The 23546-nt window shown below is 40.2% G+C and overlaps 1 protein-coding gene across 3 annotated transcripts in view; it reads right to left on the reverse strand.

Annotated features, from left to right (window-relative positions):
- Positions 1–12156: 12156 nt before the first annotated feature.
- Positions 12157–23546, reverse strand: part of CDKL5 (cyclin dependent kinase like 5) — a 188404-nt gene continuing 177014 nt past the window's right edge. For 2 of the 3 annotated variants that reach the window (XM_060087079.1, XM_060087078.1), the window contains 4 exons: positions 20198–20297; positions 16221–16343; positions 14943–15062; positions 12157–12556 (listed from right to left, as the gene is read on the reverse strand). In XM_060087079.1, coding sequence (XP_059943062.1) covers positions 12170–12556; positions 14943–15062; positions 16221–16343; positions 20198–20297 — 730 coding nt within the window. In that variant the 3' untranslated portion in view covers positions 12157–12169. The remainder of the gene's footprint in view (positions 12557–14942; positions 15063–16220; positions 16344–20197; positions 20298–23546) is intronic. The other variant, XM_060087080.1, reaches the window with a different exon arrangement.

The following is a 23546-nucleotide window of genomic DNA, read 5'->3' on the forward strand; positions in this document are numbered from 1 at the left end:
ACTGGGTGGCACAGATGAGTCTGGTGGATGGGAGCCCTTGTCCCACTCTCGTGAGAGCCGTGCATGACCAAACACCCCAGAGGTAGGAGGGCCTCCCCTGCTTTGAGCTTTCACCCCTCACACTTAACCCTGAACACAGGGATGGGGGGAGGTCCAGAGCTCTCATCACATATAGCTCCATTCTGCAGTCCCCTCAGGCAAACGATCCCAGTCTGTGGTCACTATTTAGGTGAATACACGGGACAGGCTGCATATGTAAGGAGCAAAGTTTCCCTGTATTTAGGAACCCCAAATTACCAGAACACACCAGAATTTCCTTTTATCTAAGGCTACCATTTTTCAACAAGCTTAACACTTGGAAAACAGTTGGCCAGGAGCTATCACTGGCTACACAGAGGAGGCCCATCAGCTGAGTACAGTCTGCAGGAAGTGGTCAGGCCCTACAATCTGAGAAGCGTGATGCGGCTAGGCCGCTGGTGAGCCCAACCTTCCAACCTCTGCCCCCTTGCCTCGTAACATCTGGGCTCAGCCTGGCCTTCCTCTCCCGGAGGAGCTCCGCCAGCAGGGAGCTCGGGGGAAGGACAGTCGGCCTTTGTTGTTTATAGCTCAGCCTGAGTTTTCAGGCCTTTCCCTGGAAGAGGCTGATGACAGGGCGGGTGGGCAGGAGAGGATTTGAAAGCAGGAGCCGAGAAGGGGTGGAATCAGAGGATGAGGGCCCTCCAGAGAGACTGGGGAAGCCAAGACTGTCCTGGTCCTGAGGCGGTGCAGCCTCGGCTAGCAGCTCATTTCTCCGAGTTACTTTCTGTTTTCAAACGCCAAAAGCCGAGGGAATGGACTCACACCAACTCGATCCTGGACATCGTATTCACCTTCTCTGTGAACGGCCAGCCTCCTAAAATCCCCAAATCTCTTCCCTGGTGTTTTTGGGCTTAGAACAGTTTATTTAACCTAGCATCTTTCCAATCCCCATGCTGTATACTTAAACCTGGAAAAACGCTTTTCTCTGCTCAATCTTCTCTCACATATAAAGGTATTAATTCAGGGTAGGGAAAAAATCCTTCTCTGGCCTTAGGACACATGGACAAATCCACTTTGAACAGAATGCCTAGAGATCCTTACTAGGAAAGCTGAACAAACTTTTATCGTGACATGGATCGTCAGAGAAAATGGCGATAGCCTGAGAGTTCAGGACTCTACAACTGGCACACCAGACACAGGAGGGGAGTATAGTTAAGGGAAAAAAAGAAAAGAAGTAAACAGGATAAGGCAGGGATAAAGGTTCTCCAAATAATTGTTTATATTGGAAATTTTTGTTTTGGAACAGTTTTATTGAGATAAAATTCACATACCATACAAATTTCACCCATTTACAGTGTATAATTCAATGACTTTTAGTATATTCAGAGTTGAGCAACCATTATCACAATCAATTTTAGAAAATTTTCATCACCCCCCAAAGGAACCCTGTACCCACTAGCCTCTCCAACCCACTTGCCCACCCCAGCCCCGGGCAACCATTAATCTCGTTTCTGTCTCTGTAGATTTTGCCTCTTCTGGATATTTCATATAAATGAAATCATTCAATTAGTGTTTTTTTCCTGTCTGGCTTCTTTCACTTAGTATAGTGTTTTCAAGGTTCATTCATGTTGTAACATGTATCAGTACTTCATTCCTTTTTATGGCTGAATATCATTTCATTGTATGGATAAACCACATTCTATTTACCCATTCATCTGTTGATGCACATTTGGGTTGTTTCCACTTTACGGCTATTATGAATAATGCTGCTAAGAACAACTGTGTACAAATTTTTGTGTGGACGTTTTCATTTATCTTGGGTATATACCCAGGAGTGGAATTGCTTGGTCATATGGTGACTCAATTTAACCTTTTGAGGAACTTTCAGACAATTTTTCAAGGTGGCTGCACCATTTTACATTCCCACCAGCGATGTATGAGGGTTCCAATTTCTGCACACTTGTTATTATCTTTTTGATTGTAGCCATCCTGGTGTGTATGAAGTAGTATCTCTCATTGTGGTTTTGATTTGCATTTCTCTAATGAATAATGATGTTAAGCATCTTTTCATGTGTCTACTGTGTTTGTACACCTTCTTTGAAGAAATGTCTATTCAGACCCTTTGCCCATTTTTGAAATTAGGCTGTTTTTAAAATATTGAGTTGTAAGAGTTCTTTATATATTCTAGATACAATTACCTTACCAGATATATGATTTGCAAATATTTTCTCCTATTTCATAGGTTGTCTTTTCACTCTCTTGAAGGAGTCCTTTGAAACACATATTTTAAAATTTTAAGTCCAACTTATTTTTTCTCTTTCGTTGTTTGTGCTATTGGTGTCATATCTGAGAAACCACTGCCAAATCCAGATCATGAAGATTTATTCCTATTTTTTTTCCCCGAGAGTTTTATACTTTCACCTCTTACATTTAGATCTTTGATCGATTTTGAGTTAATTTTTGTATATGATATGAGGTAGGGGTCTAACTTCATTCTTTGCATGTGGATATCCAAATGTCCCAGCACATTTGTCAAAAAGACAATTCCTTCCCCACTGAATGACCTTGGACCGTTATGGAAAATCAATTGACCAGAAAGGTGAGGGTTTATATTTCTGGACACTCAATTCTTTTTTTTTTTTTTTTTGGCCATGCCACACAGCTTGTGGGATCTTAGTTCCCCGACCAGGGATTGAACCTGCACCCTCAGCAGTGAAAGCATGGAGTCCTAACCCCTGGACCGCCAGGGAATTCCCTGGACACTCAGTTCTATTCCATTGATCTATACATCTATCATTATGCTAGTACCACACTGTTTTGATTACTGTAGCTTTGTAGGAAGTTGTCAAATTGTAATGCATGAGTCTTCCAACTTTGTTCTTCTTCAAGATCATTTTGGCTATTCTGAGTCCCTTGGATTTCCATAAGAATTTTAGGATCAACTTGTCAATTTCTGCAAAGAAGTCAGCTGAGATTTCCTATTGGAAATTGCTCAGTACTTCAGAATTTAATAAACAGTGAGATTCGTAAAACATTTATCTGTAGGTAATTTATTTACGACAGCATATGAATTTTTTACTTCATTTAATTCATGACAGAATGTATAAAAAATAAAACTTTTATTGAGGGACATCTGAAGCCCAACAGAATCTTGCCATTAAACACATGAACTATGTTTGCAGTACTATTTCTTTTGTGGGGGAAACTTTTGGTTGAAGAATATTTTCAGAAATTCTAGAGTGTGGCCTATACTTTCAGGACATTTTTTTAAAATTGTGGTAAAATATACGTAACATACTGCAGGAGATTTTTAAACAACTAGATGAAATCCTATGAACAAAGAAGTAGCATTAAGTGTTGGCAAGGTTAAGAAAAAGTCTGAGCTGATTTTGGTATTCAGTGTGGGAGGAGGTTACTTAGATGAGGTAAAGGTATTTCAAAATAAAGGTACTGCTATGATTCCAGTCTCAGAGCCCAGAAGACTGCACCCCAGAATTGAGCCTTTGAACAGACACTGACAGAAGCCCATATTTTTGTCTGCCTGGAGCATGGTTGCTGAGGCTTGCTGACAAATGAACACCTGTAAGGGCTATTGCTTCCCCTGTGATCCCAAGAGTAGCTCTAAGCTGGGTGGTTCTTAATCACGAGAACTTTACAGGGCTGATGTGAAGATCAAATAAGATAAATGCACCTAAAGTGCTTAATGAGCTCTGTATAAGTGGTAGTCAAGATTCAGTGACATTCCTTTTTAACCTCATAGGGCTGTCAACTGGGGCACAAATAATAGCAAAAATATTGTAGCAGCTAATATTTATTGAGAATCTATCAAGTGTTTTGCAGGTTATCATCTCATTAAATCCTCACAACAACCCTATGAAGTAGGCACTATTATTATTTCCATTTAAAGATAAGGAAACTGAGGCATAAAAAAGTTAAGTAACTTGCATAAAGCCACACAAGATGTAGGTGATGGAGCTAGGATTGCACTCTGGTAATCCGACCCCAGATCCTGTGCTTTCAGCCATTTCACTAGTCTCTGGACCTCTTGTGACTTGTTTCAATGAAATGTTCTATTCTCAAATCAGTTCAATTACCACTTGATGGGAGATGGGAAGAAGGGTGGTACATGAATCACCCCATGTCATGAACCCATGTCAGTTTCTATACATGGAGACATAGTGATCACACTGTATAGTAGTGTTAAAGGGTATGGGCTTTCCAGTGAACATACTTAGTTTCAAATCCTAGCTGGGTGACCTTGGGCAGGTTACCATAAGCTCCATAAACCTCAGTTTCCTCATCTACAAAATGGGGATACTACCCACTTTGTTGTCTGCCAAAAAATAAATGTAATAATAAAAGTAGGGCTTCCCTGGTGGCGCAGTGGTTGAGAGTCTGCCTGCCGATGCAGGGGACACGGGTTTGTGCCCCGGTCCAGGAAGATCCCACATGCCGCGGAGCGGCTGGGCCCGTGAGCCATGGCCGCTGAGCCTGTGCGTCCGGAGACTGTGCTCTGCAACGGGAGAGGCCACAACAGTGAGAGGCCTGTGTACCACACAAAAATAATAATAATAATAAATAATAATAATAATAAAAGTAAACTACTTGGCAATGTGCCCAGCCATAGTAAGTGCTATGAACATAAAAAAATGACAAGCCCCAGTTACTTTGATTCAGTCTTGATAAACAGTATAGTTGAAATCACAGGCCACAAGTTTCCATGACACTTGAGAAACGTGGAGTGAAGATTTTGGTGACACAGGATTTTAGCTCCTATCCTTTGTTTAGAAAGATAAAGAAAGTTGGAGAATATTTATGCATGTTATCACAAAATTTAAGCTCTCCCCTGCCACCCCATTTACTTAGTTGGTCTTCTTATCCTTAAAGACAAAAGTGAGGGCCTGAAACAGGCTGGCAAATCTGGTTCCCTGCCTGTTTTTGTAAATAAAGTTTTATTGGAACGCAGTCACACCCATTCATTTACATATCATCTATACTGCTTTTGCACTACAATGGCAGAGTTGCATGGTGAGTAGGGTTGAGTAGTCAGAGATCCAATGGCTCATGGAGCCTCAAATATTTACTATCTGGCCCTTTACAGAAAGAGTTTGCCAACCCCTTGCTCTAAAACATGAAGAAATCCTTATTAAGCTGTCCATCTTTGCTTCCTCCATGGCACTAAGCAGGAGGTTGACATCTCTTCCCATCTTCCCCAAACCACCAAGTGAGTGTCTGGCAGTGTGCAAATGAGGCAGCACTCAAGTGTAAAAGAAACCAAAGTTTTCAAAATGCCAGAAGGGGAAAAAAGCTTTATAAATACAAAAAAAAAAATTATCAACATCAGTAAATAACAGGATTTGCCCTGCCTTACAATAATTTCTGTCCCTTAAACTGATTCCAACTTCAAAGGCCCATTATCCCTCATTTGAATTCAAACGAGTTCTTTACAAAGAAGGAACTACCACGGAGCTGCTTGTTCAAACAAGAGGGACCACAGTGCTCAAGATGGGGAAGGCCTGGCAATCACATCAGTCAGTGCAAAATCTGCATTTTATTAAAGACATTTGGGAAGATCCATTCAAAAATACATTGTGCTCAGTAAAAATTAACCATTTCATGCTGATAATTAAGGTTACCACGGAATAGATATTTGTATAATATTTACAGCAACAATAGAAATTTTACAGAAGTTTAGAATGGAATACATGCCAGAAAAAACTTGATAAGATGTACCAATACATGATACAAAGAGTTATATAAACACTTTACAAATGGTTCATAATTAGCTTGTGAGGAATTTAAATATTTAACACCTTAAATTCAGCTTGGATTCAAAAATTAAAAAGGTTAACACCACGTCACACCCTTGCCACAGTACAAAGTATGGAATTACACTTTATATTATGGATTATAAAGTCTGTGCAATTAAGAATTTCAACTGATTCTTCATCTACCACAAACTTAGATGTTACATCATTCTGGCTTATCCCTATTTTTGTTTTCAGGCACAGGCAGGGTTCTGAAAGTCTCCCTGCTCCGTGTCTTCCCAGATACCCCCTTCAAACTTCCTAGAGATTGAAGAAGCTCAGAATAGTCTTCTAAATATATACAGAATAACTACCTGAATTCAAAATGGCACAAAGCAATTCTTGGAGATAGGAATTAGGGGCAACTATTTTGTTTGGTTTGTTTCTGTTAATCAGTCCACGTTCACATGAGAATTTACTTCTTACAATCACAGCATTACCCCTCCAGCCTGACTCAATCAGTGACCAAGGAGGAAACAAGGAGAGGGAAATGGACTGAGGTGACTATAATCGATTGTATATCTCTAGTAAAAACAGATTTTATACAAGCTTTACTTTCCATTTTGGAAAATCTAAGCTGCTGTGGAGAAATTAAAAGTTCTCCAGAAGGAAAAGCATCATTTTTTTTCCCTTGAAACTGAATGCGTCGTAACTGGAGCTTTTGACCACTCTGGCGATAAACACTTTAATCCCCCAACAGGGACAAAAGTCAAGGCATCTACCTTTTCTATTCCTGGGTTTTGTGTGATTAGCCCTGAAGCAGAGCACTAGGACAAGCTTATGCCTGAAATGAGTCAGATCAGGCCTTTGGGAAAGTGAAATCCCAAACCAAAGGAAGTCCTGAGGAATTCTTTGCAGTCTGTCAAAACGGAGGGGATGGAGGAACAGATAAGGCCTCTTTCTCCCTGATACTCTGCGCTGGAAGAGTAGTGAACAAGGCAACTTCTAATCTGCATACAACATGGAGACCGATTTTTAAGATTCCAAAGGAAGATCAAAATGCAACCCAAGGATCAAATGGGGTTCAGAGAGCTTAACCTTGTGGGTAATGAAGGGCCTTAGAAGAGATACCAGTTTCACTGCCACAGTTCTCTGGCCCTAGAAATCCACCGTGTAGACTATTACAAATTTTTTTCTGGCAAAACAAAAGACAAACCTCCCTCAAACTTGGGAGTAAACAGTTAATGAATGGAAGTACAAGGCAGGTTGTGATCATATTTAATAGCCTATAGGAAATACATAGAAAGGTGGGTCAGTGCCTGGAGTGGAGAAAGGTGGAGTCAGGACCAGGCCTAACACTGATGTATTAACAAAGCACTATGGGAAATGAATATTCACATAGTAACTGACTTGGCACAAAAGTCTATGACATTTTATAGTACATTCGATTAAAAAAGAAGAAATAGAATAGAATAGGGCAGCAGGCCCATAGTTTCCTAGCCACTTTGCTTCTACCACATTGTGTGTATACAGAAAGACAAGGGACTCAGCCTGTCACAGATTCACTTTCTTGCATTTACTCATGGTTTCTAAGACAGAATTTTTTACCCAGCTGAATCAGACCTCAAGTTATTATATTCTATATCTCAGCTGGTCAAGATGCAGAAGGAAGAAATCAGAACCACTTACAAGTTTTTATTTTGCAAGTTGGCCCTTTAAGTCTCTAAGAGAGCCTTCTTGTGAGATCCTGGCCCTGCGGATTAGCAACAGGACACTTACGACATCTGTACTGTTGTTTCTGCAGCCCCTTTTAAAGAAACCATTTTTTAAAAAAAACTGTAAATAAGTTTTCTCTGCCTACACACTTTATTAGTGATGAACTGAAGGAGGCAAGGAAATAGCTCAATATTTTCTGACTTGGTTCAGTGTATCATACCACATTCCCAGTTCACAGAAGTATGAGTCTGTGGATCTTAGTGCTCACATGGAGCTCAATATCTCACTATAATGCAGGAGCTAACAAACTTCTAGATATAAAAGCACTGCTCTCCAGAAAATATGTTCTGACCAGGAGAGATTATGCAGATTTCTGAGTCCCAGCTGAGCTCTAGGAATAAGTCGCAATGAGCCATTGCCCTTGCTAAAAGTTGAGTCCCCACCAGGACCTAGGTGAACAGAAATGGACAGAGCCTCCTACATACTTGAAGAGCAATCCTCTTGGCCTTAAAAAAAAGTTGTACACTTATGAGTCATTCTCAATACTTAGCTAGAAGAAAATAAATGGCTTTTTTCCTTATTTACTCTAAAAACTAGTTTAAGGAGTGAGGGTACTATGACGTTAACTAAGAGGTGCTGGGAAGGAAAAATGGGATAGCATTTCGTAGCAAAGCCCACTAATTTTCAGGTTAGGAATATGCTAAACTGTCTAACTCTACAACCACAACATACTTTATAATACATGATGCGACTGGAAACTAACCAGCATGGCTCTGAGCTTAGAATTAAAGTACAACTGCAAATGGTAAATCTTAAAGTACGCTTTAAAACAGATTTAACCAAAGCACACGGCACAAATACTCCTATAACAGCCACATCATGACCACCAATTAAGAGTTTTTTGCTTCTAATCGGTCTGTCATATGCCAATATTTGTAAAGAGTTATTAAATGACTTAAATAAAAAACAAAGACATTTTCTTTTGGGAGACACAGCTAAAAGCCACGGATGCCTTTGAGCAGTTGGTAAAAATCATGCCAATCTTCCAGGCTGCTGCTTGCTTCTAAATATAAGCTTCATGGCTCTATGAAAGATTTTCTAAGGATGCTGACCTAGAATTTAAGTTCTCAAACACCTATAAAGTGACTCTGGTCTCCTCCCAAAGGATGCACCTTTTAGCAGGTCCAAGATAATGAAAACAAACAATAGGATTCCAGGGATTCGAGAATGGTGGTAGAAGACTCTTTAAGAGAATGCAACGCTAAAGAATTCATACCTGCAGTTTTGTAGCCTGCAGAGAACTAGTGCGGGGCCAAGCTCTGCTCTGCAGACAGGTGGGCTTGGAATATGGTAGAGCAGGGTTTCTCAGTCTCGGCACTACTGACATTTGGGGCTGAATCATTCTTTGTTTGGCGGGGGCGGTCCTGGGCATGCAAGATGTTTAGCAGCATCCCTGGCCTCTACCTACTAGATCCCAGTAGCACACCACCACCCCCAGTTGTGACAACCAAGCATGTCTCCTGCCATTGCCAAATGTGCCCAGGAGGCAAAACTGGCCCTGGTCGAGAATCCTGCTGTAGAGATAACTCACTTGAGCCCCTCAGCATGGAGCACTTTTTGTCTTGGGCTCTAAAGAGGCTAAACCTCTGACTGAAACCAAACAAGGTTTAGTAAAAGTTCATTCAGAACTTCTGAGAAGAATAATGAGGATGGCGGTAAAGCAAAAGTAGAAAAACAGTAAAGCAGAGTTTCTTTTCAAAAGATCAGCGATACTTCCATAAAACAAAGCAATTCATAAGCCTTCATTCAACCTTTTCATCCTTTAGGAAGTTAGGGCAGATGATAGAACATGGATGTCATAAACTTCCCTTCCTAAAGAAAATGCGGACTTTTGTGACCTTAAGTCAAGTCCTTAACCTTATCACAGATGGCAATCTTTGTGAGGCCAATAATTCATCAACCAGAGGAAAATAAGTTCAGAGCTAAAAGAGGGCCCATTAGATTTGAGAGAAAACTTTACCATGTGAGCAGGAAGAGAAATATGCATGCTAGAATTGTGAATTGTAAGATCATTTACAGCTTAGTGAGGTCAATGAAAGTCAGAATGGACAAAAGCTGAGAAGAGGATAAAAGAGCTACCTCAAAAACACTAGTTGAAAACACTGCAGATATTTTCTGGCTCAAATCTGGGAATGTACGAAAAGTATGTATTGACTCTTCATCAGTTAGGTTTACTCTGCTCTAGGTAGAAGGCAATTATTCTAGCCCTTCTTTGAAGAACCATCACGAATATAAATGTTCTGCAAATATCGGAGATCCCAATGTTAGCAAGGATGAAAACATGGGAAACCAGCCCCTAGGTGACAACGAGCCTCAAATGCCACAGCATGGCAATGTGACTGCGCAGTTCCTAAGCGCACAGCACAGTGAGAAGTCTTTTCAGAGGAAAAAATGGAGTTTCTGGTTTGCAAGGGGGAATACAAGGTACAGGTTGAGTTTAAAAAAGAAGAGTTACACACCCTTTTAGAGTCATTAGTATCCAGGCAAAAACTGCTAAGGGTCCACATCACTATATAACTGGGCAGCTGCCTGGAAAAAGCCAGAATTCAGAGCTACTCAGACAGCACTGAACTGGTGAAAGCAGTAAGATATAAAAAGAACCGAAGAGCATGCAAACTATTGGTTTGAATCAAATTGTTTCAATGATAGTACCTAGTTGAGTTTTATTTTAGTGCCTATTACACTTATTAAAATTAAATTAAAAGCACCTTAAAATGACCTCTATATATAATCAATACACATCATTATAGTAGTTATATAAAAATGCAATATGCACACAATTTAAGCTTCAAAGAAACTAAGACCTTTTTCTTTATAATCTTCATAATCATCAGAGCTATGATTCTTAAAATATTGGGGGAGGGGAACAGTAACTCAGCAGATTTCAATTATAGCCAACTTGATTCAGGGGCTGATACTCTCACAATCCTGGGACAAGTAATAAATACTGAGAAATTACCTCTTTGAGGGGTGGGAGGGGACCTTTAAAAATATTATTGCTAAGAGACTACTTCGGAAAATCTAATACTCTTGACGGATGATGGTATTGAGGTGATTTCTGTCAAGGATGGCCCAGAAACGTGGGGCTATATGACCCTTGTTGGCCAAAGGTCTTGATGATACTTGGGAATAACTTGGGAGTTGAAGGAGATCAAATGAGGGAAAGGTTAAGTCCTGTTCTGGCCACGTGTGTGCGCATATGTGTATTTATTGATGTGCATGATAAACTTGTTATAAATGGACCGTCTCAGGAAGATGAGTACAGCAATTTTCTCTACATCTGGAATTGCTTCAGGAGCCTTTTAAATATATTGGAAAGAGCGATAACAAAAAAAAGCATTTAGAAATAGAAATGCCACACATGTATCTCACATGCTACCAGCCAAGAGTCTCCAGTACAGTGCACAGGATTCAGGAGCATAGAGCTGGTTTGCAAGATCTGCAGATACCTTTTACAACCTCGCAACTAGGAATGTTCACTGGCAAATCTTTGGTCTATGCCCTACGCTAATGCTAAGTAGAAGAGCACATTCTCTCTACAAAGACCCATGAGTAACCCTGGATCTGTTCTCCCCTCAGGTGCAAGGAACGTCCCCGGACACGAAGAGGAGCCAACTGTGTGAGGACGGAACAGGCCTGCTGGAGTTCTCACTGGCCTAGCCAACTTCCTTTCCCTGTGGGTTCAGAAGGAGATGCTGCATCTCATCTGCTACCAAGGATCGTGTATAGAAGCTGCCGCTGTCGCCTGAAAGTTTAGCAAGGTTCCTACGGTTACAGTCACAAGCAGCCACAATTCAACTCCCTTGATGAGAAGTATAATACTCACTTCATATCACAAATGTATAAAAATATGGCAGATAGTGTCATAACGATACTTTCTTTAAATGATTATATTTATAAAACAGACAGATATTTACCATATATATATTTATATATAGAATAAAATACTCCTGATGCAATATATAAACGTTACTGTTTAGTTTTTATAGAAACTACTGTAGCTGTCCCACTGCTTCACAATGTTCCAAACAGCTCAAAATAACTTTACGTTTAACAGAAAAGGTATGATTATAACAGTACAATATTAATTAACTATAAATAAATGTTACAAACCCTATCAAATATGGAAGTTTAGAAAACAATTTAAGACATACAGTTAGTTCATCTGCTAACCCTTCAAAAGGATACTCTTGGATTACAATAAACCCCACATTTAGTCTAGGCGGAAAAAAATCGGTGGTAAGGACATCGGTCAACACATATTTTTCTATCCCTTGCAGTGCCAAAACACATCCTGGCTTTCCCAAGTTCAACGGCGATTGCACTAGAGCTGGAACCTAAGGGGGAGAACCTGGCAAAAGTGTCTTCTTCCTCAGCTGCACACTATCCACTCTCACACAAGACTCGTGGGGACTGGCGATCCCTAAGGAACTCCTGTGGCTCTAAGATCCCTGACTAGCATTTGTGGCCGTGAGGAGCCAGCTGGCTCCACACATACAATATTGCACACACCTTGATAAAGCTGAAAATACTGGCTTACCACCCCGGCCCCGCCCATTCCCCACCCCCCACCCCCGCCCCTCCCCTCCTAACCGGATTGTCCCTCCCCCCCCACCCTCCAGCACACATTACAAGGCTGTCTCTTTTAAATCATTCAGATTTGGCATTCGGGACCTATTTGTTCTGTTATAAGGGTGCCCGTTTGGCCCACTCTTGGCACCCAGCTGTTCAGAGTAGGAAGGCCCCTCTGTGGCACTCCGGGTCACAGATGACACGTGCCAACCAGGGTCCATCTGACCTGGCAGCTGGAGGGCCGGCCTGCCCTTTGGTGTTGGCTCCTGCCGGATGTTACTGCTCCCACCAGAGGCCTGGCTCAGTGGGTGAATCCGAATTTCTGAGAAGGAATTTTTGGCTTGTTGAGTTGTTAAGGGCTGGAAGCGGGGGTCTGAGGAAGCCGGGTGATTTGAGGCTGAAGAGAGATGTAACAGCTTGCGCAGTGATTTTAATGGCTGGCTCTGAAAGAAAAGATGAGGGTGCATGTAGGATTTAATTTAGAGTAGACTTGAAAGCTGGGAAGAAAAGGAGCACAGACCTGAGATGACCACGTGGAGCCAGGGAGGGCGGGTGTGGGGGAGGACGGGCCAGTCCAGCCTTATCTGTTCTTTTGTTCTTTTTCAGGCAAGATTGAAGTTATTTTTCTTTAATGAAAAAGCCTAGAAACGTAGAAGAAATCTAGAGCTGGTATGGTGACTGATCAAAGGCTTAGGCACCTTCTATCTGGCTGCATCCCATCTTTATGGGGGGAGGGGGGAGGTCTCATGTGCCAACGATCAGGAAGAAGCAAAAGAAGGGACGTGCTTCTCCCTTTCGAGAAGACTTCCTTCCCAACAGCTCCGCATAAAGCTGCCACTTAGATTTCACCTGCTAAAACTCGGCCATTCGACCATATTTAGCGGCAAGAGTAACAGAAAAAACGTGATGTTTCAATAGGTAGCAACATACTCAGCTAAAAACTGTGTACCCCCTTCTGTTCTTATCTCCCCGATTTTCCCTTTCCCTTGGCATTGCAAAATCCCAATGTTCCCTTTCTGCACTTTATCATTTTTTTGGTGTTTTACTGTTTTGAGGGGGAGGTAAAGTTTGGGCACTAAAAATGCGAAGCACACAGAAATAAGCAAAAGCCCTAGAGACTCTAAAACACAATTCACTCATAGGGAGCCTTCGTCTCCTAACAGCCTGTCTGCTGTGGGCCTGGGGCCTGGGCCTCATGGGGTGCTGCACTGTGGGGGGGACTTCAAAACAGGAGGGAGGGTCCCAGAAGCCATCTGCCCCACAGGCTCCTCACTGGCCAAAGTTGACTCACACCCCTTTCCTCTTTATCAGGCTTGATGGGGTCACTGTCAGAAGAGGCATGGGAAAGCACCCTGACATTCAAGGCCCTCACCGCGGACCCCGGCCTGTGGGCCGAAGCCCCAGCCTGAGGCACCTCTGGCTGCCAGTCCTCAAGGGCCTCAAGGCTTTTAAGGGCTCAGCAAAGTAAAATGTTGATCATCTCAAGAAATACTGAAGAGTCGGAGGAACAGGGCATTGTAATCCAGGGGCTACTGCTTGAGCACTGACTGACTCAAGTAGAAAGCGCTCCTGGGGAAGCATCCTCCATGGTCATTCCTGGCGATTTTTACAGCCCTGACCACATGTAACTATTGAACAACCATAATAGTTCAGATGGAGATATAAAGTTACCTGAAAAGAGCTTCTCGGCAAAAGAAGTGTTTACACAAAGAAAGTTCTAAAACCCTGTACTTTCTCTCTCTCTCTTTTTTAAATAAATGAGGAATAGAACATCAGGCCCTCTCACTCACAGCCTTGTGCTTTTAGTTCGCGTACACGTCCGATAACTGGGATAACTGGTTCTCTACACTGTCTTCGCCCCTCCAGCCAATATTATGTTAGAAGCAGAAAATATAAATGGCTGGGCAAATACAGTTGAAATTTAGGGAGCTCTTCTCAGCAGCTCTGAGTAACAGCTTATAGTTAAAGAGAGTAAACAATAAACCTATAAAATAGAACCTACTCCTCCAAATCACAGAAATCCATGGTCATTTATAGGCACAAGTAACCCTACAGCCTCAAAAGCTCATGAGGGTTGTGAGAAATTTCAGTACAGAGGACTAAAAGATTTATAAAATATTGAATATAATCAAAACCAAGTTAGATTATATTACTATGCTCATTATGGGACGCTGAAAAGATACAATATTTTAAAATTTCCATCAAAACAGTTTGCTTCAAGGAGATAAGACCTCAGTTACCTGAAAAATTTATGGCTTCGGTTTCTGCTTATTCCCCCATTATGGCAGAGAAACGTGACTATACATACTCTCTAATATGCAGTTCTTAATGCGAATGTTTGCCGGTTTTCTATCAAAACTAGTATGGATTTCGGAAGCTTAAACAGTCTTTCAGAAAGCTTATTATATCTGTCTTTCAAGGCGCAGTTTGTAGGCTACCACGTTTAACGAACCCTTAATCTTCGCATTACCTCCTCTTACCCTCCCCTACATTTTATGGTACGCTTCACTTTTACCATGAATTATGGTCATTTGTGAATTTTCTCTCTCTCCTAGGCTGCAGAGTTTTTGTGGACTGGAACCGTATCTTATTCATTCCCCTTAATTGTCCTCTCCCTACCCGCAGGTGAAGACTAATAGAAGCTCGCTTTTTTTCTCCATTCATCCGGACTCCCAAGATGCATCTGGCTATTTCTGAGGGTATATTCTGGGGAGACTCTCAGCCTTGCTGTAACATTGAGAGGCTAAATTTCTCAACCCTGTCCTCTCTTCAGGAGAGACCGGTCACTGCAGAGTCTGAGAGTCTAGGAGTGATGCAGGCACCACTCACTTGGGTCTGTAGATCAGAGATCTTCTCAGGACGCCACTCCTTTGGTCTGCTGCTTGGGGTGCTAGCAGAGTGAATGGCTTTCTGTAATGTCAGAAGGTCAGGGCCGTCAGAATTGGGCACCTAGAGCAGAATATGGACAAGGATTCAATAATCACACCAGCAAGCCTAAATAGGATATGCAACCACACGCAGGAGGAGAACAAAAGCAAATCAAACGAAACCAAAACTCGACCCCTCCCCTCCAAAGAAGACTCAATAAAAAAAGAAATCACAACTCTCCCAATGTTCACAATGCAAGTGATGCTAGTTAAAGTCTGCTGCCCTCTTAATAATTTTCCCTGCATTAGGAAAAATTGGCAGATGTCATGCAGCTTTGTTAAACCTCAACCCTTAAAGCATTCCCATGCTGTTAGTTTTAGTCGCTGTAAGAGAGAGCAGTTAAATTGAGCTGTACCAGGAATTGCTGCCGTATCCTCATTCCATATTGCAGTTAGGTTATGAACCAGTTCAATAAAACAAAAATTTGTTCCTGCTGGGAAAATGATCCATACACTGTGTTTGGTGGTGCCAAAGAAGTCTAGCAGGCTTTTAAGGATAGCAAAGTGAGAAAGTATGGTTTGAATCATATTCCCAAGACACTACCCAGTAAATCTGGGTCTAGCATTATGCACTATGTAAGTGCTAGAAATTTGTGCCACAAATTCCAGGTGAATGCAATTGGTCCACTCACCGATTTTGGTGGACAGAGGAGAGTGCAAAAGCCCTGGCCTTCAACTAAGTGACCAGCGAAAGCTAGAGCCAGGCAAGGAAAGAGCAAATCACCAACTAACAGAAGCTGTTTTTTCATGGAGCCTGCAAGCTCACCCAATTTGGTCAATTTCACTCGGTTTCAAAGAGACAAACTGCCAACCAAGTGTTAACAAACTTTGTGAGCCAAACCAAAAGACATTTGTTAATTGTAAATGTTAATCAAATTCTTTACAGGAAATAAGGGATTTTATGAATACTGTCTGCCAACAACTGGCTAATCAGACAACCCAAACTAGCCTTTCACTAGTTTGTTTGTTTAATAGCCTTTTATGCTTCAACCTCCTTAACTGATTCAGAAGATCCCGAATGTCGAAGAATTTGTATCTCAGTGAATTTATGGAACTGGCTCAGGTACTTAACTAGCACAAAGAGAATATGACCCCACGAAAATAAAAGACATGCTGTTGTCATCAGTAAAACAAGTTTACTGGAGCAGTTTTCAGGGCTACCATACGTAAAAATGGGTACCATGGGTGGAGTGACTACAGGAAGCTTTTTCAAAGAAGAACTATGCTTTAAATGATTCTTTGAATTAAAAAGAGGAAAGAGGGATTTCTTGATGCTTGGATTCTCCCCGTTGGTGGAATCTGTCTGCAATATAAGATACAAATAAACTAATTGCCAAGGAAAAAAAAGAAGGTGTTCTTATCGAAACTCCTAGCCCTTGGATGCCCTCAAATTGTTAAATATTAACAGTCAGTGAAAGAATCTCTGTGCTGTGTGTGCATCTTGAGAGGTTCTGTTTCATTTCTCACCTGGACATGAAGATGCCAATAATGTAAAGTCAAGACATGTAGAAACTTCTGTGTATATAAAGAACATTCGGACAGGCTCAATACCTATAGCAGGAATGTCTCTAGAGACCTACACACATATATTCACATTAAGCTTACAAAACATTTAAGGATTTATTTATTTATTATCAGAAATAGGACTGTTACAAAGAATTATGTTTAAAGGGCTACTGATGAGCTTCAATCTTTTCCTAATTGTCAGAGGACTTAAGCAACTAAATAATCTACCATGTAAACTGCCTGCCTATTAGGAAAAAAGAAAAAAGACACTGCAAACCTTTCTGAACGTGGTCGACTCTTGGACCAGAAAACATCACTTGGAAGAGGAATATATCAATATTGCAGGATTCTACCGTTGAGGAAGAAGCCTGGTTCTACACTGTGAGAAGTATTCACCCCATGGAAAATAGCTGGCGCAATTCAGAATACGCCACAAAAGTGAAGAAACAGAAAGTTCAATCTTTAAACTGAAGCATGATTACCAGTTGAGATACTAACTAGGGTAAAATTACCAAGTTGGCAAAGTCACCATATGCTCTGAGGGCTTATGTAACTGTCTGAATGTGGAACTGAAGCCAGATTTCCCAAGGAGGCTTCCAGATTTGCTTGAGTCAAAGCAGGCATCTTTACAATACAGAATGATTTTCTGGCACGACTTTTCCCTGTTTTGGATATTTCGATTGTCAGAGAACCAGAATGTATACGAAGGTGTTCAGATCATCTTTTATTGGTGTGTATGAAGACATTCGAGTAAAATAGCCCATAAGGTTTCCTGCTCCCAAGACAGGGATCCAGGAAGAGTTTAACTTGCATGTCGAAGGAGGCCACAAGAAAGCCCTCAGACATGTATATGTATAACTGATTCACTCTGCTGTACAGCAAAAAGTGACACAACATTTTAAATCAACTATACTCCAATAAAAAAAATAATAAATAAAATAAAATAGAGAAGCAACAAGGATATAATGTATAGTATAGCACAGGGAATTCTAGCCATTATCTTATAATAACTTTTGAGTGTAAACTGCAAAAATACTGAATCGTTATGCTGTACACCTGAAACAAATATAATATTGTAAGTCAATTATACTTCAATTAAAAAAAAAGACAAGTAGCCGGAGGTGCTCCGCACCGGTGGGCCCCTGGCAGGGACTGAGCTAGGCCTACTATTCAGGAGAACCCACCTCCCGTTCTCCCAACTGATTGCGCAACTTTGGGCAGGTCACAACTTGCCTGGGCAGTTAGCAAAATAAAGGGGTTAAACTAGATTTAGGACCCACAGAGGCTTCTCTCTGTGCACTGGGTATCAGATTACCATTTTGAATCTTATGCAAAGGCCACAATGCTTTAAACCTTTCAAAGTTCATTTACCTAGTTTCCTTTTGCTGAGTTCTAGAGAGTGAAGAAAAGTTAAATTTAATTCTGTTCCAATGCTCATGTGAAGGAGGCAGAGTTAACACAAAGTCAAGCTTGGGAGCCTGAGGTCTGCCAGGAAGTACTATGCTGAGTGCTTTTTGGAAATCTTACTCTAGATATCAAAGTCCTTTAAACATTTTTTTTCCTCTTTTAATTAAAAAAAAATGCAGAGGGTATAAACAACTTTTGGTTTGGAAGGCTTAAGTCATTGTGACCTGTGCAGAGATATTTTGCAGTTGCTTTACATATCAAAAAATGAAAAGTATGAAACCCAAAAAAAATAAGTTCAAGTGGAGAGTATGTTAGAGAATAGTAAATTTCCTATTTACCCTACTCTACACTATTTAAACATCTAAAATTTGAACCAGATCCTCAATAATAGTCAGTCAACATGTACATACTTGACTCATGCCATGGTAAGCCGCAGGTTTAACGTAGGTCTAAGGCAGACATCAAAAACTAAATCTACATACAAAAACACCTTCAATTCCTGTGTCCTTGCTACTTTCTTCCACTTAATCACCCCACAATAGCTATGGGCCTGAGGTTAAGAACAAAAACAAACTCGAAATAAAAATAACAGTGGTTAGGAGGAGGTAGTCTAAGTTTAATGTTCATGATGGATAAATATGTTCCACAGATGATGATATAGTTTTATTAGCACTTTACATATTTTAAACTTCTCTACTTCAAATCAGGTCTATTTTGTTCATCTGGTCTAAATAACATATGCAGTTAATATGCAACTAAGTGACATCTTGACTGGACCTTCTACTTTAAGTGAGTTTCAGTTAGCCATATAGGCAGGTTTTGTTTTTTTTCTAAATAAACATTTCAGGAATATTATGCAGCCATTAAAATGAAGATAAGAAAATCTGTGTAGTAACGTACAAATTGTGTGTATGTGTGACAGAAATACTATTAAAAAGCCAGAATACAAAATTATACTAGAATGACTACTATTATTTAAAACAAACTAAAAAACCACCTTCTTTCCATAAACATATGCACAGGCCAAAAAGCTAGGAGGAAATATACCAAAATCCTAATACTAGTTGTGATAGGGTGGTGAGATTAGAAATGATCATTTTTTTAATCAATTTTTCTGTAATGAGCTCATATTTATATTATAGTGACATCATAAATTTAACAAACAAGCAAGTAAAGAGTAATCTAGAAAGGTAATCTAGGAAGGCCTTTATTAAATCCTTACTTCAAATATTATATTCCTTTTTACTATCATCTATCTCATCTTTACTCACCATTGAGTCATAATCCTAGACTTTTCGTAACGGAACAGACAGACCTCAGAAAAACTGAGTCTAATCTATTCATTTTAAGAGACGAAATCAATGAAGTCCATCTGAGTAGGTTATTTTGATTATGCCTTTTTCCTTTTTAAATAAACGAGAGTCAATCGTGTATGAAGTAAAACTAGAAACAAAGTAATTTAAAATGGCTGACTCAACCTTGTCTAGTCTCAAAGTTGTCATAAAGCAAAGGAGGAAGAACGTCTCGTTTGGGTGAAGACGTTCCTGCTGGCCTGGAGGCCTGGCTTCCCCACGTGTTCTCACGTCACTAACCAGCAGAATCCTTGCCTGGTTGGTTCAGTGATGTGACGTGCACAGTTCCATGTACCCAGCCCTTGGTTCAGGTGGAGGGCTCTCAGGAAATGAGACTCATTCCATTTCACAGTTCAATCACAAGATAAACATGTCCTACTAAAGCAAGCCTTGAAATGTCAAATACTATGACCTGTCTGTGACTAGGCAGCCCAGAAATGCACTTGTCAACGTGGAAATCAGACAACCAGCCAGGGGAGAATAATGAACGATGGTTAGTTAAGAATTTTAAGATTTAAACACAAACCAAAACCATTTCCTAAATTTTCACATATCTTTAACCCTCAGAGAGAAATAAATCCTGCAGCTTCATAGTTTTTACATGAATATAAACCCACATGGATAAGATGTTTATTGAGAAAGGGTTAAAGCATTCTCTTTTATCCAAATTAAATTTCTTCTATTCCTGGAGATTCTGTTGAACCTAGAAAAGGCTCTGTGAGAGGAGGATAGTTGTATAGAATTTGAGAAAGAAACATATACAGTATATGCATGTTAAGTCTCAATAAGAAAATAATTTGCTTTGATTGTCACATACAAAGTGTAAAGTACCCACAGACTAATGCAGACTCATACGGATGCCACTGTAAATAGAAACTGGCCATCTACTTACTGTTTGAGATTTCTTCTTTTTCTTTTTCATTGACCTGAAAAAACCTTGTTTTTCCTTTTCCTTGAGTTGTTCAGAATGACTAATGTTTTCAGGACTTTTCCTAAATGGGAAGACATTTTTATCATATTGATCTTTCAATCATTCTGCCATTATATGACAAATATAATGAAGACTAAAAATGCATGACACCAGGTTCAAATAGCCATGAAGAATCAAGCACGTAGGTAAAGAGCCTCTAAAAAGCACAGAAGGAACTGTATCTCATCAACCATGGTTAATGATTAGCCTTTGGCAAAGGTTCACTTGAACTAGCAATTTGAGCATTATTACAAATGATCTGTATCTATGCTGCAGGACCATTTTCATGCTGTTGAAAACCTCAGAATTAGAGTCTGAAAAGCACACGCTTTGAAGGATGGCTTTTCTGTAACCCTCTGAGAGAAACAGAAACATTTTCAGTATCTTCGTTTTTCTATTTACCTTTTAAAAACCAGCTTAACAAGTTCATTATTAGTGGCTTGCCAAGGTACTGAACATTTAAAAAAAAAAATCAATACTGCTACATAAACCTTACAAATAAAAGTAAAAATTGCCTGAAACTGGAAAATCCCTTTATAAAAATCTTATATATATTTATTAAAACTAAATAAAAAATAGATAAGGTATGAAAAAATGGAGACAGGATGAATGCTTTAATACAAAGCACTCTTCTGGAAAAAAAGCTTCTAACTGAAAATAACGACATTAATACCACCAGGTATTTTAATACAAATAGGAGATATTAAAAGACAGCAAACAAGACACCTCAGCCTCAAGAAGGTGACTACTTGTATGTTAACAGAGGCCCTATGTTACTTAAATTAATTTACGGTCTTTAAAAAACAACTGGAATGGTGTCATTCTGGAAAAAGGCACATTCCACGGGCCCTATTTTGAATTTGAACATCTAGATGACTGTGGAAAACCATTTTCTCAAATGACTGAATTCCTTCTATTAGCTATTCCCCAAAATCAAGAGTAGAAACATTAAAGGTGACAGAATTCATTCATATTTATGGTTTTAGAGTACTGAACAGTAAAGTTACCAGAACATCTAAAAAAATATGAGTAAACCAGCATCCTTTACTTGATTAAACCTGTGTGAAGGCAGAAAATATCTATACAAACCATTACAGATCCACATGATAGAAAACACCATGAAGCTATTTTTAAAAATCACATCTTCACAGATTTTTCACTAATATAAAGGAATATTCCAACTACAATATGAAGTGAAAACAGCAGGATTCAAAACTTTCTACATAATATAAGCCCAACTGTATTTTTTAAAAAAGGCATATATATGTATATATACACACGGTTTTTAAAAAGCAGGAAGAAAATTTTTAAAAATCTTAATAGCCATCATTTCTGGGTAGTAGGATTATTGGTAATTTGTTGTTACTTCTTTCTAATTTCAAACAACAAACATGTACTGCAGATATAATAAAAAGGTTTTACAAACCACACAAAATTCATTTGAAAAGCCACGAACTCATGATCAAAGACCACAAGGGAAACAATTTAGAGAGAGAGAGAGACAAACACACAAAAAACAAGAAGTAAAAACCATGACTGCTTGAAGGAGCAATGGTCATTTCTTCTTAAGTGTTTGGCCTAAAAGTTAATGGGAATACCAAAGAAGTAAAAACATATACTGCAGGCTCAAGTATTCTTGAAACTCATTAGGACCTGCAGTTTTAAACCTCACTGAGAGAATTCCAAGTTCTGAAGTTAAAGTTTTGTAATACAATACAACCAATAAAATAATTAGCATTGGGACTCAGAATGATGCATTTAAAATTTTGAAAGCTGAAAAGCTTCAGACATGATGGAATGAGTGAGAATGGAATAGTGAAAAGTTAAAGATTCTTTAAACTCAGTGTTGTAGTGCTGGAAAAAGCACTCTCATCCTAATGACAGACTGGGCCTATTCGGTCAAAGTTTCTTATGACAAGTACTGTTGAGATTAAGGAGATGAAACCCTTGGATGGGGCCTAAAGACAGACTGCCCTAAACTAAATTCTAGGCCGCAGCATCCAGTTATGTGAAGGTTCTACGGAACACAGCAGAACAGTGTAAGTAGTTTGCTGGAATCACAGAAGCACCACTCTTAGAATTGAAAGGAACCTTAGAGAGCATCTAGTCCAACCAGCAATACTATTCCTAATGTTCTGGAACTTCCAGAAGTTAAAGAATTATATGCTTATGATATAGCTTATGCCCTTCCATAATGGGGTCTGCACATAACCTAGAAGCACAACAGAATACTCAGATTAACGGATAGAAGTTTTTGCTAATCAGAATTAAAGTCTAACAAAATCTCAAAGGTCTGCTGAGGGTCAGTAGTTAAAGTGCTTCCTGCCAACCCAGGAAATCTTTAAGGGGGACACATTCATCATGACCACAGTCTCAGGATGGGAATGGGCGTTACTATAAGAATGTTAACATTGGCATGAGAGGAAGTGAAGGCTTGACACACACTAGTCCTAGGAGGAGCGGGATTTGGGTAGGAAGTGAGAGGATGGGGGGGGTGGGGGAAGGGTACTGAAAGAGAAGAAGCAGCAGTACAAAAAGTCCGGTGTTTGCAGTTCCTTGTGTCCCGAAAACACAGAGGATGAATCAAAGACTCTCCGCAGGGTCTCTTCAGAGGCACTGGATAAACTAGAGCCCGGCGGAAAGGGGAATGATGAGGAAAATATCCTCAAACTGGAGCTGCAGAGAGGCGGTAGGGCCAAGATCCAGGTGGGGAAAGATTCCAGGGGCCAAAGCAAAAAAGAAAATAAATTACCCTTGGACTAGAGGATGAAGGCTAGGTGTAAGGTGTGAGTATGCATGCATCACAAAAGACACAAAAGGAAGTCAGAGAGAAAGAAAGAGTGCCAGTCGGGGAGAGAGAGGGAGACAGAGAGGGAAAAGACAGCGAGAGGGAGAAGCTACATTGAATCATACACATACAGAGAATTAACAGAAAAACATAAGGGAGAAAAGCCTGTGAGAGAGACTTAGGGATGGAGAGAAGCTGCCTGGAACACAGGCACCTAAAAAGCTATGTGCTGTACAAATGAATGAAAGGACTTCAACATTTATAACAACCAGTAGTGCACCCAAAGGGTAAGAGTGAGCCGCACGACTTAATCTCATTTGTGAATTCTGGACCCTGCTGTTGATTCTACCTGGTACGGTCAACAGTTGTGTGCTGAGCTGAGCTAACTAACTGTACAGGCAACAGATGGGTTCAAGAGGAGCAGCACAGAGAAGGGCAAGTGGGACAGGAGCTTTCAGAAGGACCACCCAGCTAGTCACTTGG

Source organism: Mesoplodon densirostris, chromosome X, assembly GCF_025265405.1.
Source record: "Mesoplodon densirostris isolate mMesDen1 chromosome X, mMesDen1 primary haplotype, whole genome shotgun sequence".
In the NCBI taxonomy this organism is placed as follows: domain Eukaryota; kingdom Metazoa; phylum Chordata; class Mammalia; order Artiodactyla; family Ziphiidae; genus Mesoplodon; species Mesoplodon densirostris.